At 35.9% G+C, this 17,852-nt stretch overlaps 1 protein-coding gene and 1 non-coding gene across 2 annotated transcripts in view; both read left to right on the top strand.

Annotated features, from left to right (window-relative positions):
• Nucleotides 1–17,852, top strand: part of LOC145268837 (membrane-bound transcription factor site-1 protease-like) — a 171,063-nt gene that overhangs the window by 82,768 nt on the left and 70,443 nt on the right. The window contains exons 20-22 of the mRNA XM_080124504.1: nucleotides 2,886–2,981; nucleotides 8,529–8,608; nucleotides 16,294–16,329. Coding sequence (XP_079980630.1) covers nucleotides 2,886–2,981; nucleotides 8,529–8,608; nucleotides 16,294–16,329 — 212 coding nt within the window. The remainder of the gene's footprint in view (nucleotides 1–2,885; nucleotides 2,982–8,528; nucleotides 8,609–16,293; nucleotides 16,330–17,852) is intronic.
• Nucleotides 11,836–11,908, top strand: Trnar-acg (transfer RNA arginine (anticodon ACG)). Its single transcript has one exon. It is a non-coding gene; the product is annotated as a tRNA-Arg (tRNA).

The raw sequence follows: 17,852 nt of genomic DNA, 5'->3' as shown, positions 1-17,852 counted from the left end.
TATTGGAAAAATAGGTTACTGAGAAATAGGAAAAGTTTTCGACACGTATGTCCAGAGCACGTGAAAGAAGGCACATGTTTTAACATGTGTATGACGTCACGGAAAATAGAAAGTTCTAGGAATAGAGAAAAAACTTTAGAGTTAGTCAGTCAGTGAAGAAACTCAGAGGGAGTCAGTCGTCTAGGGAGCGAGACGTCACGTTGAAACTAAAATGTGAGACTTTGAATTCTTGGTGATGGAAACACGGCCGTGTGACGAAATAAACCATCAAGTGTTTTTTGTAAAGCTTGTCTTGTCTTATGATTCTTACGAAAAGGTAAAGTGGAATTGTATATTTTTGTGTTATAAAATGTCTTTACATACACGTCTCAACATCATCATGACTATACAATGTCCGAACTGTCTGAACACTGTCTCAAAGAGCTTTCTTCTTCTACACATCTAAGGAATGAACATTTTAATATATAAGAATAACATGAATCTCTCTAATTCTACAACAACAACATCCCTCTCTATAATAAGACTCTTCTAAGACTGCGCGTATAATAAGACTCTCTCAATGAAACCCCTAAATATAATATATAACAGAACTTTTTATATACTCCCTAGATTGTAATATCTACGATTTGCGAACAAACGTCGTCTCTACATTTATTTACATCGACTTTTATAAAATTCCTTCTATTCCGTCCTTTTGCGTGTTTTTTCGTCTTTTTCGTATAAATAAAGCGAAACTAATCTAAGCAAATCGACTTCATCGCTGGAAGGCAATCAGCTTAGATCAATGTTGGTAAAACCCTTCATATCAGACAATTGCTATTCATTTGGAGAGCTCCCCTTTTTGTGGGGAGCTGGGTTTCCCGAACATCATGTGGTGGTACTAGTGCACTTATTGATCCGTGCTGAAATAATGTTATTATTTAAAAAGCCTAACATAAGGAGGGGAGGGTGTTTTGTACCTATTCTATACTTTAACCTTACAATTGAATAAAAAAAACAAAAACATAAAACTTTAATTAAACTTGGAAATACCATTTTAAAAAAATAGCGCAGATCAGTAAGTGTACTAGCACCCATGTGGTAGCAAAATACAATAGAAACTGGCCTTCAGCCAACGTTCATTTCTGCACCTGTGTGAACTCGTTTCTGCAAGTCAACTTTTTAATCATTAAATTTGAACTCTTCACTTCCTCTTGCCTCGTAGCGGTAAGACGTCAGGTTTTCTTTCATTTTCTTTTCCGCCTTCGTGAACGGGTTCGAGCCTACCTGCCTACTAACACTTTTTTTTTTCTTTTACGCCTCCAAACACCTGGGCAACGTCGGGCACCCCTGCTAGTCCTCTTATATAATTAAACCCTACTCGAGTTCAACCATTACTTTTTCTGCCGTCCAATCTTACGGCATGTCTACACTTTCAACAATGACTTACGTGGACTAACAAAAAATATGTAAACTTTATTGATGACTAGCGAGGGGTACCCAGCGTTGCCCGGGTCTTGGGGGGGGGGGGTTAAAAAAAAAAGTAAGTATGAGGATCAAACCCGAACCGTTGAGGCAAAGTGTGAAAAAAAAAAAAGTTCAATGTTAACCATTGCCCCACCGCGAGATGCTGACGGAAACACGTTTGAATTTATTTAATTACTTGGATTTAGCAGGTGCCCGTTTTAATGAGTTAATGAGGTCAAGCTTGACTGCGGGATAGTATTCATTTACTGCTGAACGCTTTTTTTCCCCACCCTCAAGATGTTATAGGAAAAAGACTAACCTACATGCGTCGAGCGACAAATATTGAATATTTATCTTCCCGAAATCGACGAAATTAAATAGACAGGCGAGCTTCGTTGTTAACTGTGAGATATTACGATTTATATGTGATATAAAAAGTTTTAAAAAGTTGTGAACCGACCGACCGCTTCTCTGAAAGAAGCCTTTTGTAGACACACAGAAAAAGCGAACACACATACATACATTTTCGCTTTTATATGTATAGATTTTTTTTTTTTTTTTTTTTTTTTTTTTTGAAACATGCAAAATGCATACAGCAACAAGAGGCCAGCAAATTCAATTGCTCGTTTTAATGGTATTTGTACAGTTTAATCAAGACATTAAAAAATGAAAATATCCGAAAAAAATTTATATTGTACATATCCGTTACGAAATGAAGTTCTCCGAAAAAAAAAATTTCACTTAATTTCATCAAGTAGTTGTTTTTACAGTAAAAAAACAATTTGTGATGATACCGAGCAAAATGTTCGATTTTTATGAAGAAAAGCTAGTAATAAAGATGGGGAGGGAGTGTCGGCGCTTTAAACTGAGTTATCTCCCCATGGCGTTTCTAAAATCCAAACAACAATTTAAAAAAATCCAAGATGTTTGCCTTCAACATGCTGTCATAAAAACGTTTTTTTCTGCCGTAAAAAACCTAAAAAAAACTACTCTATGAAATTAAGTGAAATTTTTTTTCCAGAGATCTTCAATTCCAAACCGATACGTACAATATAACCTTTTTTTTATATTTTAATTTTTTAATGTCTTGATTAAACTGTACAAGTACCCTCCTGTCTTTGTACTCCTTCATCTCTGGCAAAAGAGCGTTAAGAATGGTGATGACTATATACAAAAATAAATTCTGAAGCACAAAAGATCACTCGTTTTAATAGTACCACTCCCGTTGTCATAGCTCTTAAAGTTTTTGAAAAAAAAAAACAATAGGAGGCTTTACTTTGGGAACGACCTCGTAGTTTGGTTAATCCAAATTACCAATTGTTGTCTGAAAAAATCTAAAACAAAAAAAAATTTCTTTTGTGTTCATTTTATCATTTTTTGTCTGTTTTAGTTTTTCAACCAGTTTAACAAAAAAATTTTTTTTTGTTTTCTAATTTCAGTAAAAGAGTGTTATGGGACCAATACCACAATCTCCGATATCCACCGGGATATTTTCCGCGGGACAACTTACGCATGAAAAATGATCCGCTTGATTGGTCAGTTACTTTTCACATTTTGTCAACTTTTCGTGTTCTGTTTGGTGGATCTGTTTACTAGCAGGGCTACCTGGTCTCGCCCGGCCAAAAGTGTAGCCTATTTCTATTTAAACTTCTATTTCTCTGTTCCCCAATACCCCTGAATCCCCATTTATCCCTATACCCATCTCTGTCTAATCCATTTCTCTCTTTGAACACACACACACACACACACACACAAAATGATCTGCTTGATTGGTCAGTTGCTTTTCACATTTTGTCAACGTTTTGTGTTTGGTGGCTCTATTACTAGTAGGGTTACTTGGTGTCGCTTGGTCAAAAGTGTAGCATACTTCTACCTCTCTGTCACCTCCTCCCCATCTTTTATCTCTATACCCCTCTTTTGTCACTGTCTAACCCATTCCTCTCTTTGAACACACACACACACAACATACATACACACACGTTCATGCACAAAACTTGAAGAATGAGTTGGTATAAGGAAATTAATTTTGTGAAAAAAAAAAAGAAAGAAATCAGTGTTACTTCTGACAAAATTTGCACCAGTTCAGTATCAAAGAATGTATCATTTTTTTCTAAATTTTAGATATTATTTATCTAGGATAATGCCAATCAAGAAAATCCCAACTTTGTGGGTGATTGTTGTGTTGTTTTTGAGATTTAGGTGGACATACATACATGCAAATAAATGCCTTTTATATTATAGACTAGTGGTGCACCCGGCGTTGCCTAGTCGTAAAATATGGTTAAATAAAAAAAAAGGGGGGGGGGACTTGGGTGCCATCTTATTGTGTAAGAAAAAAAAAAAAAATGCAGCAGGGTTGACATGCGTAAGAAGAAAAAAGAAAATGCCGCGTGCTCAGCGCAAACTTGCAAAACTTAAGTTCGTAAGCGAACATGTTATCGATCAGGCCACGCCGACACATGCTATGATGTTGCAAATTTATCTTTTTAAAACAAGAGAACAAAATGTTCACGTATGCGCAATTAACAAATAACATTGAAACCAAGTGTTTTACCGACCCCCCCCCTTAAAACAAAATGGCATTTCCGCATGAAAGACAAACACTTTTTTAAATTTTTCAATATTATGTGTCCGAGACATCGCTCTTTCTAACGATACCACTTTCATGCTGGTCCGATGCAGATAACAAAAGTTTTTAGTGGATACAAACAAACACACAGACGGCTGAGAGTTTTATAATAGGAGGTTATCTATATATATATAAAAGCGAAAATGTGTGTGTGTATGTATGTTCCCTTTTTGTGTATGTCCGCTAAAGGCTATTTTTCCGGGGGGGGTCGCTCATTCTTAAAACTTTTTATATGCTGTCTAAATGATAATATATACGAGTTAACAACGGGGGTTGCCTGTCTATTTAATTTGCCCAACTTTGAAACGTTAAATATTCCGCATTTTTGGATCGCTGCGTGTTGCTTTCATTTTTCGTTTTAAAAAAAGCGAAACTTGATTCAAATCCCTGAGAAAGTGATGTAACGTTTGGTCAATGTCAGCTTATCACCGTCATATCAGATGGTTATTTCATTTTGAGACACTCCCCTAATAAACGGGAAGCTGGTTTTCCCCAAAGTTGGGTAACGGCCCTGTTGGTGGGGCATTAGAATACGCCGACTGCCCCCCCTGCAGAGGGTAAAAGTCCCTCAATGGGGGTCCTGGATATGACCTTAAACTATATCCAGTGGTGAGGGCCCCAGCTTGTGGGCTTTGGGGAGTGTGGAGCCACCCTTTAATTACCATTGCTTCCAGGTCCACTCTGACCCGGAGTGGTAGTACCTGTTAGGGTCCCAACTATGGGTTAAATAGAAACCGACGTGAAAACAACAAATATATTCTATTAAAAAAAAAATTTTCTTCAAAATCTTTGGATTCGGCATTAAATAACCCGAAAAGGGTTGATATGCTGTAAAACAAAAACAACCAACCAAAGTTGGGTAAAAACAAACAAACCGGGTTATTGACCTCATTAAAAACTGTCCGGCAGAAAATGTTCACTGTTGAATAGCTATTGCTTACGTCGTTATAACGCTCACACAAAATGTTAACTTTACGGCTTCCACTTGACGTCATTAAGTGCGGGCACCTGTCAATTCTCTTACTTAAATAAATTCAAACGTCTTTCAGTAACTCATTCTTGCTGGTCGAGCGGTTAACGTGTCATGTTTTTTTCACATTTTATTTTCCAACTTCAGGGCTTCGGGTTCGATCCTACCTACTTACCAAAACTTTTTTACCCCCCCCCCTCCTCCCCGAACAACATTGTGTTTCTTTTTGATTTAAGAGCACACACACCTCGAAACACCTGAGCAACGCTGGGTACCCCTGCTAGTCTATTATATAAAAGCAAAAATGTGTGTGTGTGTGTGTGTGTGCACGCTATCTTGTGGTCCCGCCTGTTTGTTCGTGTTTTTCCTTAAAAAGCGAAACTAAATCAAAAGTAAAGCAAAATGTCCAGAAAGCAATAAGCTTTGATCAATACGGGGAAACCCCCCTTATATCAGACAATTGCTATTCAAACGAACATTCATTTCTCTATGCCATGATGTTTTACCTAGAAAACCAGACGTTTGTTTTTAAGCGTTTAATTTCAACCATTCTCACTTCTCTGCCCTCTTTGCGTTGCGGTAAGATGTCGGCTTTCTTTTTCGCCTTTGCCTCAAGGCTTCGGGGTTTTTTTTTTTTTTTTTTTTTACACCTTCAAGCACCCCCGCTAGTACTAAATATGAGCTAATTAATGTTTAATTCCCTAAAGTTTTTTTTCTCAATATACATTAACTAGCAGGAGGTGTCCAGCATTGCCCTGTCGTGAAATAAGTTTTTGGTGCTTGTTTAGTTTAATCAAGACACTAAAAAATTAAAATATTGAAAAAATAATTATATTGTACGTACTCGTTATGGAATGAAGTTTTCATACAAAAAAAATCACTTAATTTGATCAAGTATTTTTTTTTTTTTTTTTTACAGAAGAAAATCAAACTTTAATGAGATCGATGGTGTTGTGTACATCTAGCCTATATCACGAACGAGGAGGGGGGGTGCGTTTGAACGAAAAAGTGATTAATAAAGGACAAAATGAAAAAGGGATAAAAAAAAAAACCGAGATATTCAAATGGCCCATATGCTACGATTGAACGTTTTGTTGACTATGAAACCACATGTTATTGGAATTGTTTTAGTTTAAGAAAACATTGTACTTTCAATTGGATTAAAAATCGAAAATTTAAACTAGAAAAACCGATTAAGCAACGCATACAAATAGATAGTAAGTAGCAAACTTGAAAAATGATGTTGAAGGAGCTTTGGAAGAGAGGCCGCAGATTTTTGGCGGAGATTTAAAATCATTGTAAATTATCATTTTTGAACATGGTTCTCGAAATGAATAATAATAATAATAATAATAATAATAATAATAATAATAATAAAACACAAATGTTGATACTTTTGTTGATCTCAAACAATGCATACTGGCACCGAGGAGTATGGAGCCACTGTGATAGGAGCCAGATTTGTATGGTGGAAAAACTAGATAAGGAACTAAGTCGAATATACTAAAAGAATAAATTCCAATTCCTTAACAGAAGACAAAACGAAAAAGTGATTGGACTTATCTTCCCCTCATCTGCGAAATAAACAAAAGTCATAAAAATTTTTTTATTTAAAATTTTTTTTTTTGAATCTGAAAGTTTATAATCAATGAGATTAATATTAAAATAGGAAAAAAAAAAAGAAAAAAAACCCTAAAATATTTATCTAAGTATTTTTTCTGCCCAGGTTTCAAAATAATCTCGTCAAATTTTCATAAACTTTAAGCCGTGATTGGAGTTATCTCCCCTGGCGCCTCCCCCCACTCTTCTGCGAAATACGCAGGATGGATGTGACATGACTGATCTCATTAACATTTGATTTTTCCTCTGTAAAAAAAAACAAAACTACTTAATCAAATTAAGTGATTTTTTTTTTTTTGTATGAAAACTATATTATCTATATAAAAGCCAAGTACGTCCAAGAATGGAATACTGTTGCCATATCTGGGCAGGAGCTGCTAAAAACAGCCTATCCTGCCTTGACAGAGTACAAAATAGACTTTGTGGCTTAGTGGGGGATGCCCTTTTCTCTACCCTGCAACCTCTCTCTCACAGAAGAGACGTTGCGAGCCTATCCTTGTTTTATCGTTATTTCCATGAAAAAGGAACTTAGTTTCCGTCTGAACTCCAATCTCTGGTCCCCCCTCGCCAATCTTTCACGAAAAACACCCGTCTAGTGGAATCCGCTGTGAAAAATTTTCCCCCACTCTTTATCTGTGCCTAAATCAAAATGTAGATTCCTTGAACAAAGCTTCTTTCTTAGAACTGCACGCCTGTGGAACTCTGTTCCGTCTGCCTGCTTCCCACCTGACTACAACTTGGATGTCTTCAAGTCCAAGGTAAACAAATTCCTAATGAACCACCCCCTTAAGTAAACACTTCATCAAATCTCCACACTAATGTACTGTACTTGCAATAACCCTTATCCCTGAGTGGCTTCCGGGCCTTGATAAGTGGTGACCACTGTGTAAAAAAACAAAAAACAAAAAAAACTTTATCCAATAACCAATATAATATAATTTTTTTTTTTTTCAATATTTTCATTTTTTAAGTACCTAAGATTTTGGTGGGCATACATATATACATACATACATACATACATACATGCAAACAAATGAAGACGATTATACTAAATATAAACTAATCAATGTTTGATTCTTTAAAGATTTTTTTTAACAACACAAAATACTTGCTAAAATATACCTTGTTTCTGGGATTGAGCTATATTTGAAAAACACGTTTTAATTGTTCTAGTGAGTTAGTTTCCACCCTATAAATCTGGCCCATATCACAATAGACCCTTGCATTTCCTTATGGCAGATTTCTCTACTCTGATAGTTTCTTTGCTGAGACTGCTTGCCTCTGGAATTCACTTCCTGCTCCACATTTCCTGCTACTGTACCAAAATGTAGAAATTTCAATGTAATGTGAACAAACATCTTGCTGGTCAATTCTCCACCCAGGTTTCAATCCAACTGTAGCAATATTTTTGATATATTAAAAGAGTATGATTAAAGACATTAACAATAGGACTTGACCAATCAAATAGAGCCATGTTCTGCTAGCAACCAATCAGAAACCAGAATTGCTCTATGAAAATATTGAATCTTTTAGAATTCCCGCGCATAGTTTTTTCGTGTTTACACAAGAAAGATCTTTTTGCTCTTTGTCTGCAGAATTTTAAAGTCCAGGACCTGTACAGAACAGCTACCCACTGAAAATTCTTCATTTCTAGGACTTGTACAGAATAGCTAGCCATTGGAAACTCTCCTGAAATAAAACATGGCTTTCAATTCAAGACCAATACCTCTGGCCCCTATCTGAATAATCCCTTACGCTTCCGTGGCAGTATGCTTTATTTTCGGGGTAGAATAAAAAACAAAAAGAAAACAAAAACTCTGACACTCCTCAGATTTCTCTAATGTTTATTTTCTTTCCATGCAGGAATGGTGATCACATCCACACCAATTTCAAAGACATGTACCAACATTTGCGTAACAGTGGATATTTTGTTGACGTTTTAGGTATGGCTTTTACCTTTTTTTTCTATTTTTGTTTAGATTTAAATGAACTAACACTCCCAATGTTCCCTGCGTTTATACTTGAACCCCCTTTTTAATTCCTATAATTGACAATTTTCATGTCGAAATAATGATGGGTGAAAGCAATATGTATAGCATTTGTTTGATTTTTTTTTTTTCTTTCTTAGTAGAGTAAGGCGTTGGGGCTACCTCCACCTCGTAAACGATAAAGTATATGTAATATATATATATATATATATATATATACCACGAGGAGATAACTGCAGTTAAAGCGCCGAGACCCCCTCCTCATCTTTAATACTAGCTTTTCTTCCTAAAAATCAAACCTTTTGCTCGGTATCATAACAGGGCTCTACATTACGAGTTAAGCAGTCGTATTTGCAAGTGATTTTTCAAAGTGGCGACTACAAATAATGAAACACTTGTCTTTTGGCGATTGTATTTCTTTCACTGAACAATCTTCCAAAGCTCACTACTGAGTTAAAAATATCTTTTCAACGTTTTTTAATAAAAATATACATAAATATATATATATATATATATATATATTACAGCAACCCCTCGCTACTTTGTGGTTCGATTATCATGGATTCACTACTTCACGGGTTTTTCAATATAAATTTATAAAAACCATGATAATCAAATATTCTATACATATTCATTAACAGTAACTAAACTGTAATAGTGTGTACTGTACAACATAACAAGTGTACTTGAACCCCCTTTTTTTAATTCCTATGATTGACAATTTTCATATTGAAATAATGACGGGTAATAAAAGCAATACGTATAACATTTGTTCTTTTATTTTTTTTATTTATTTATTTATTTTTTTTATTTATTTATTTTTTTTTTTTTTGGTACTTGTACAGTTTAATGAAGACATTAAAAAATGAAAATATCGAAAAAAAAGGTTATATTGTACGTATCCGTTATGGATTGAAGATTTCTGAAAAAAAAAATTTCACTTAATTTGATTGAGTATTTTTTTTTTTTTTTTTTATAGCGAAAAAAAAAAAAAAACGTTTTTATGACAGCACGTTGAAGGCAGATATCTTGGAATTAAAAAAAATTTTTGCGTGAATTTTAGAAATGCCAACGGGAGGTAACTGCTGTTAAAGCGCCGAGACCCCTCCTCATCTTTAATACTAGCTTTTCTTCCTAAAAATCAAACCTTTTGCTCGGTATCATAACAGGGCTCTACGTTGCGAGTGAAACAGTCGCATTTGCAAGTGATTTTCCAAAGTGGCGACTACAAATAATGAAACGCTTATCTTTTGGCGATTATAATTCTTTCACTGACAATCTTCCAAAGCTCACTACCGAGTTAAAAATATCTTTTCAACTTTTTTTAATAAAACGAATAAAGTTTAGTTATTTAAAAGTTTAATGGGACAAAATACTTTTTTTTTTTTTAACAAAGGCTGTTTAAAGAAAATATCTTTTTTTTTTTTTTTTTTTTTTTTTTTTACATGGGGATCACCACTTATCAAGGCCCGTAAGCCACTCGGGGATAAGGGTTATTTTGTGTACAATAATTGATGGGATAATATCGTAGAAATCATAAAATTTGTTGTATATTTGTTGTATCATTATAAAATTTGTTATATATTTAGAATTGCACTTGATAAAAAAAAAAACTTCTTATGATGTACATACTCGTCACAGAACTAAGATGTCATATTCCAAAAATCATGTGGGTTTGGCTAGTAACTTCTATTTGGCTAGTAAACAAAAATATTTAGTTGTAAAAAGGTCAACTAAAGGTAAGTTTGTCCATAGAGCCCTGATATATCCGTTAATATCTTATGTTTTTATATCGACTGAGGTGGTTCTTGGTTGATTGACTGTGTTTTGTGTCGGATATATACTGGAGAGTCCAAAGAATGAAACAAATATTCTGTTGTCACAGCCCTACTAATGACTAACAAAAGAAATGTGGGGACAGCCACCAGATCTTTGCCTTCATCGTTCCAAACTGTCATTATTAAAAAAAATACAAAAAAATCTTTATGATGTACATGCTCGTCACAGAACAAAGATGTCATATTCTAAAAATCATTTTGGTTTTGGCTAGTAACGTTTCTATTTGGCTAGTAAGCGAAAATATTTAGTTGTCAAAGGTCAACTAAAGATAAATTTGTCCGTAGATCCCTATTTATACTCTCGCTTTCACTGAGGATTGAATCAACCGTCAGGAGTCTGTCACTTAGAACTGATTATTACATAGCACTTTATCAGTTACTGGAGTGGTAGAAAGATCCCACCATTTTTCCAGCAACCTTGGCAACGTGTTCCATTTCAGATCAGGAGTAAAGGTCAAACACACAGAAAAATCTTTATGATGTACATGCTCGTCATAGAACAAAGATGTCATATTCTAAAAATCACGTGGGTTTGGCTAGTAACGTTTCTATTTGGCTAGTAAATGAAAATATTTAGTTGTCAAAGGTCAACTAAAAATAAATGTGTCCATAGAACCCTGCTATAAGAAATTGTTTTTTCGCTGTAAAAAAAAAAAAACTACTTGATGAAATTAAGTGAATTTTTTTCTTTTTTTTTTTTGGAGAACTTCATTTCATAACGGATACATACAATTTAAACTTTTTTTTTTTTCAATATTTTCATTTTTTTAATGTCTTGATTAACCTGTACAAGTATCTTTTTTTTGGTAGAGTAAGGTTTTGAGGCTACCTCCACCTCCTGAACTATAAAGTATATATATAATATATATATACATGTATATATATTACAGTAACCCCTCACTACTTTGCGGTTCAATTATCACGGATTTGCTACTTCACGGGTTTTTCAATATAAATCTATAAAAACCATGATAATCAAATATTCTATACATATTCATTTACAGTAACTAAACTGTAATAGTTTACTGTACAACATAAGTGTTATCTTTCTATTATCTATACTGTTAATAAAATTTTAAATGTTTATTTAGGTGTGTGTATATACCAATAAAACTTACGAATGGATGCACTAAATTGAAACATTGCTTTTTCCTCTGAAAGGTGTGAGTTCCTAGGTTGTTCTTAGCTATATATGGTTCATAACAAACAACGCCGAGTCACACAAAAGCCTGAAATAAGGGTTTTTGGGCTGTTTTGTTTTTGTCGAAAAAGTTACCTGTCCATGTTAACGGAATTTAGCACAGACTGTATACCGTCGCGGTAACATTTTTCAGCATACGAACAGGACTTGTGGTGCAATGGATAACGCGTCTGACTACGGATCAGAAGATTCCAGGTTCAAATCCTGGCAAGTTTGTAATAATTTTAACCATCATTTTATCTAACGTTTACTCATTATCCTTACCCGTTAGTTAGGGTATTTTTGTTTTTTCTGTGATTTTGTTTTGTGCATATGGGAATTTCCCATACACCGAGTTCACAGGGTAAGCGTTGATGGTAAGATGATGTTGAGTGTACTCGATTTTTGTGTTTGACTCGGCGTTGTGTGTGCTGACGCGGCGCAGCCGCTAGTTATTAATACATTAAAGGATGGCTTAGAAATATTACAGGGATGGTTTTAAACAACCCATAAACAATTAAATTAAAGATAATGGTTTTGTCCTACTTCATGGATTTTTGAATATCACGGGTTAGGGTTATCGAATATCACAGGTGGTCTCGATCCCTATCTACCATGATATTCGGGGGAATACTGTAAATGTATTTATAATCTTTTACATGGAGGTCACCACTTATCAAGGCCCAGAAGCCACTCGGGAATAAGGGTTATTGCGTGTACAGTAATCAATGGGATAGTATCGTAGTAATAGTTAGTATCGGAGATTTGATAAAGTATCATTACTTAAGGGGGTGGTTCATCAGGAATTTGTTTATGTTGGACTTGAAGACATCTAAGTTGACGTCAGGAGGGAAACAGGCAAGCGGCAGAGAGTTCCACAGGTGTGCACTTCTAAGAAAGAAGCTTTGTTCATGGAATCTACGTTTTGATTTAGGCACAGATAAAGAGTGGGGAAAATTATTGACAGTGGTTTCAGCTAAACGGGTGTTTTTCGTGAAAGATTGGTAGGGTGGGGGACCAGAGATTGGAGCTTAGACGAGCACTTGTCATGGAAATAAGGATAAAACAAAATGCATAATGCTGGAATCCCTCAGGGGTTCATCCTGGGCCCAACTCTCTTCCTGATCTACATCAATGATCTTTCAAATCACATCCTAAGATCATTCGTAGACATTTATGCAGACTACATTACCATCTATGTCAATACTTCAACGGCTGTAAATGATCAAGTTCTCTCTGATTCTCTCTCCTCTGATCTTGAGTATGTGGTGTAATGGGGAAAGAAGTGGCGAGTTAATTTTAATACATCTAAAATCGAGCTTCTATCTTTCCATCATCGACGCTCTGATCCCCGTCTGGCATCAATTGAAATGAATGGCTCTCGTCTTGAGGAGCTTCTGGGTCTGACCTTTCTTTCTTATCTGGAGTGGAACACCTACATCAAATCCGTTGTTAAGGTCACTGGACAAATGGTGGAATCATTCTACTGCTCCAGCAGATATCTCACTGCTGATAAAATTCTCTACCTGTATGAAGGCCAAGTATGTCCAAGGATGGAATACTGTTGCCACATCTGGGTAGAATCTGTTAGAAGCAGCTTACCCTACCTTGAAAGAGTTCAAAATAGCCTTCGTAGTCTAGTGAGGGATGCTCCTTTCTCTTTCCTGCAACTTTTTTCCCACAGAAGATATTTGCGATCCTGTTTCTGTTTTATCGTTATTTTCATGGCAAATGCTAGTTTGAGCTTCAATCTATGATTCCCCTTCGCCAAACTTTCATGGAAAAACACTCCTCTAGCTGAAACCACTATCAATAATTTCCTCCACTCTTTATCTGTGCCTAAACATAAACATAGATTCCATGAACAAAGCCTCTTTCTTAGAACTGCATGCCTGCAGAACTCTGTTCCACTTTCCTGCTTTCCAACTGACTACAATATGGTTGTCTTCAAGTCTAACGTAAACAAATTCCTGATAAGTGGTCCCCTTCAATAAACCAATTTACGAAATTTCCACTACTAACGATTACTACGATATTGTCCCATTAACTACTGTACACTCATTAACCCTTATCCTCGAGTGGCCCCCGGGCCTTGTTAAAAAAAAATAAAAATGAGTTTTTTGTCGTACTTATATTGATATTCTGGGGAGTAGCACAGCACTACTATCAAAGGAAAAGTAAGACGCATCCTTTCCTCTGCTTAGACCCCCCCCCTCATGGTTAGACCCCCCCCCCCCCCGGTTATGGAAAGCAAATGACTGATGTAATATAGAAGCAAACAGAAATAATTCTGTTCATGGTTTCGTATTTTGTTGTGCTGAGCAGAAGATACCTCTAGGTACAATGGTCAGAACAATCGCCCTGAAAGGACACTGCTCGGACAGAAAGAAACTGCAACCTACTATTTGTACAACTGAAAAGAAAGCTATGCCCAAACATCACTCTTTATTCGAGAAACAGCATAAATAAGGTTCTGAATCAGAACACCTCACTCGCACCTTACCATGATAGATATGTGGCACTTGAGCGTCATCAAACTACTCTCCGACAACCAGCAAAGAATAATAGGAAGGATCATGGGTAGAAGAAGCAGAGGACGACAGCAAGAAACATACACTGACAGTCTGAACAACATAAAAAATTATGAGCAACAATGAATTCATGAATGCCTCAAGAGAGTGATAGATGGGGCGCCATAGCCGTCAATGCCTGTACCAGGCAAGAAACCACTTGATGAATATCTCTTGCATGTGCGAGTGGTTTTTGTTCATTTTAAGTTAGGAAACCAGTCAGGAAGTGGGGGAGATAGAAAGAGAAAGGGGGGGAAAAAGGAAAAGGGGGGGGATGTAAAGGTGTTTTTGTTTTTGCAGAACATAATTAAGTTTTGCAAAAATGGAAGTAGAAAAACCAAAAGCATCAATGTTAGGTGCATTTCATCTCAGGAAGCCAATATCTTCAGACAGCCTGATCTGGTAACACCAAATGAATTCATGAATGCCTCAAGAGAGAGAGAGAAAGATGGAGAGTCATAGCCGACAATGCCTGTACCGGGCAGGAAACCACTTGATGAATATCTCTTGTATGTACAAATGGTTTTATTTTCCTTCTCGAACTGCTAACAGGGTAGAAAGTCTGAGAATATTATGTGTTTGTCTATCTCTAAATTCTTGATCATTCCCAGAGCCATTTTAACTGCTTGAAGTTTGGTTGTGTAGATGGATGTGTTGTGTAGCGGGATTCATATCGAGGCAACATATAACGGGAACTCAGAACAAAGGATGATAATGTCATTTCTATAGATTACACATGCAGTTCATATTTATAACACATAGGAGATGCGAATTCATTATTCAAGGATGTGCAATACAGTTCTTTTAACTCTTCGGAGGAGGGAAGAGGCATGATTGATGAAGATTCTTTTGGGAACAATGCTCAGGATAATCGCTAAATATGGGTACTGCTTGGACAGAAAAAAACTGCAACATACTGTCTGTACAACTGCAAAGAAAGCTATAGCAATGCATCGAACATTTTCGAGAAAACAGCGTGAATGGGTTTGTGAATGATGAGCAACAATGAATTCATTAATGCCTCGAGAGAGTGATAGCCATAGTCGTCAATACCTGTACCAGGCAAGGCACCACTTGAATGAACGAATATTGATATTAAAACCCTACTTTTTCTATTTAAAAATTAAATGAACTATGCCAAAAATGTGATGAGACAACAACAACTATGGAAGGCAGTAATTACTGAGGATGCAGTTAGGAGATTCGGAGTTCCTATCCTGTCGTAGTAACCGGCTGACATAGGCCAGAGGAATAGTTGGCCGAAACGTCATGAAACAACAATAAATAATACAAATTACTCCTTGCAATAATGAATTCCAATTAATTATTTATACCATTCGGTACGGACCCGACAATGGAAGATCAAATAATGAATAAATGTGGATTTATAAGACGAAAAAAAAAATCCAATCTTCAGGGCCCATTGCGCAGTGGATAGAGACGTTGAATCTCTACGGTTCCAGGTGAGAATTGTCTGAAGATAGCGGTTTCAATCCTACCCAAAGCCAGCCAGAGGCTTACTTGTCCAAAACATAGTGAGCGGGCTTTCCGGTGGGGCAAGTTTATTGCTTGCTGCCTGAGGCGCCCCGACCGGGGAATGCCGACGGGGTTACTCAGGCAATTTTTAAAATTGCAGGAGTGCCCCTCCTTTAGGGGAGCCTGCGGGTATCCCACTTTCCAGGCCTTGTGCCAAATATTGCCGATGTGGGCGGCAATTAAATATAGATGACAACAACTATGGAAGGCAGTAATTGCAGTGAATGCAGTCAAGAGATTCTGAGTTCCTATCCGTCGCATTTACCACCTGACGAAGGCCAGAGGAATAGTTGGCCGAAACATCGTGAAACAACTAAAATAAGACGAGGATAATAGTCCGCAATAAAAATTAATAAAAAATACTCATCTTAAAAATGAATTCCAATTTTTCATTTTTGTTTCAAAATTTTAATTTGTCGTTTACAGTAGATGAAATGAAACCTGTAAAATTTTATTTTGTGTCAATTTAAACTATTTCAAGTTTTTTATATTTTTATTTTTGTTTTTATTTTCCAGGTTCCCCTTACACCTGTTTTGATGCTAGTCAATATGGTATGTTTTTTTTTTTTTATTTTTATTTTTTTACAAATTTTGAAAAAATACCTGTTAATAAGAATGAGGTGTCTTGTTAGCAAGTTAAAGTTTGATTTCAATATGAACAAGCACTGCTATGATTGTGCCCTTTGTTGCACCAGTCCAACGTCGTTTGATTCAGCATGGCAACAAAAGAATTTCTTAAACAAAACTCACAAACCTGAAAACAGGTGTTTACGTTTTCAGAATTTTTTAGATGAGGATTGGTAGTAATTGTCTGTAGTTTTGAGATGAGGTGTTTTCATTGATTGAGATTGTCGGACTGACTTCCTCATCTTGGTTGTTATAATCACAACGTTTCGGCTGTTTTGCCCTCCGGCCTTCATCAGGTGTTTTTGTATCGAACTGGGGAACCGTTTGTTAGGAGTCTCAAACCCAACCCTTTATTATTATTACGGGGGTACCGTGTTCGGACTTCAGCTAGGCTCTGGGACATAGTATCAGCAACTATGTCCCAGAGTATCAGCAACTATGTCCCAGAGTATCAGCAACTATGTCCCAGAGCCTAGCTGGAGTCCGAACACGGTACCCCCGTAATAATAATAAAGGGTTGGGTTCGAGACTCCTAACAAACGGTTCCCCAGTTCGATACAAAAACACCTGATGAAGGCCGGAGGGTAAAACGGCCGAAACGTGACAAAAACAACCAAGATGAGGAAGTCAGTCCGACAATCTCAATCAATGAGGATTGGTTTATTCATATTTGGATTCTTCGGACTACAGTTCTCATCTTGCGTGTCATTTTTCACAACGTTTCGGTCGATGTAACCTCCGACCTTCTTTTGATATATCTTGTCGAACTCGGCGAACGTTTCTGTTGAACTTGGGAATTTGGATGGAATTTTGAACAGAACACTTTATTTACTTCACAGGGTTAGCGTGCTCTTGTTCCGTCAACCATAACTGAATAGAAGTCCTAAGTAATTCACAATTGTATTTTTTTGCTTACCTACACTGCGGATTGAACGTTCAACATTTAGGAGACTGTTCCTTTTTACAATTGATTTTTTTTTTTTCAAGTATTCTAACTACTGTGCTATGGGTCCTTACGACTTAAATGTTTTTTTTCCTTTTTTTTTCCTTTTTTTTTTTTCCTTTTTTCCTTTTTTTTTCCTTTTTTTTTTTTCCTTTTTTCCTTTTTTTTTTTTCCTTTTTTCCTTTTTTTTTTCCTTTTCCTTTTTTTTTCTTTTTTTTCTTTTTTTTTCTTTTTCTTTTTTTTACAAAAGAATCACCACTTAACAAGGCCTGGAGGTCAGTCGAGGATAAGTGTTAATGAATGTACGGTCATTATGGGACAATAACGTTATTATTTCTAGTTATAAATATCACTATTCATTACTAATTATTACTATATATATATATATATATATATATATATATATATATTATTGTTACTGTATATATTATCTATTATTGATAATTAACAGTTCTCATCATGTATGACATTAAAAGAAACTGGAATCTTGGGGAGATTTCAATCA

Source organism: Euprymna scolopes, chromosome 44 (genome assembly GCF_053919585.1).
Source record: "Euprymna scolopes isolate OS-2025 chromosome 44, ASM5391958v1, whole genome shotgun sequence".
Taxonomy (NCBI): Eukaryota; Metazoa; Mollusca; class Cephalopoda; order Sepiida; family Sepiolidae; genus Euprymna; species Euprymna scolopes.
Note: the sequence above shows the minus strand (reverse complement) of the source record. Positions and strands in the feature narration are given on the sequence as shown.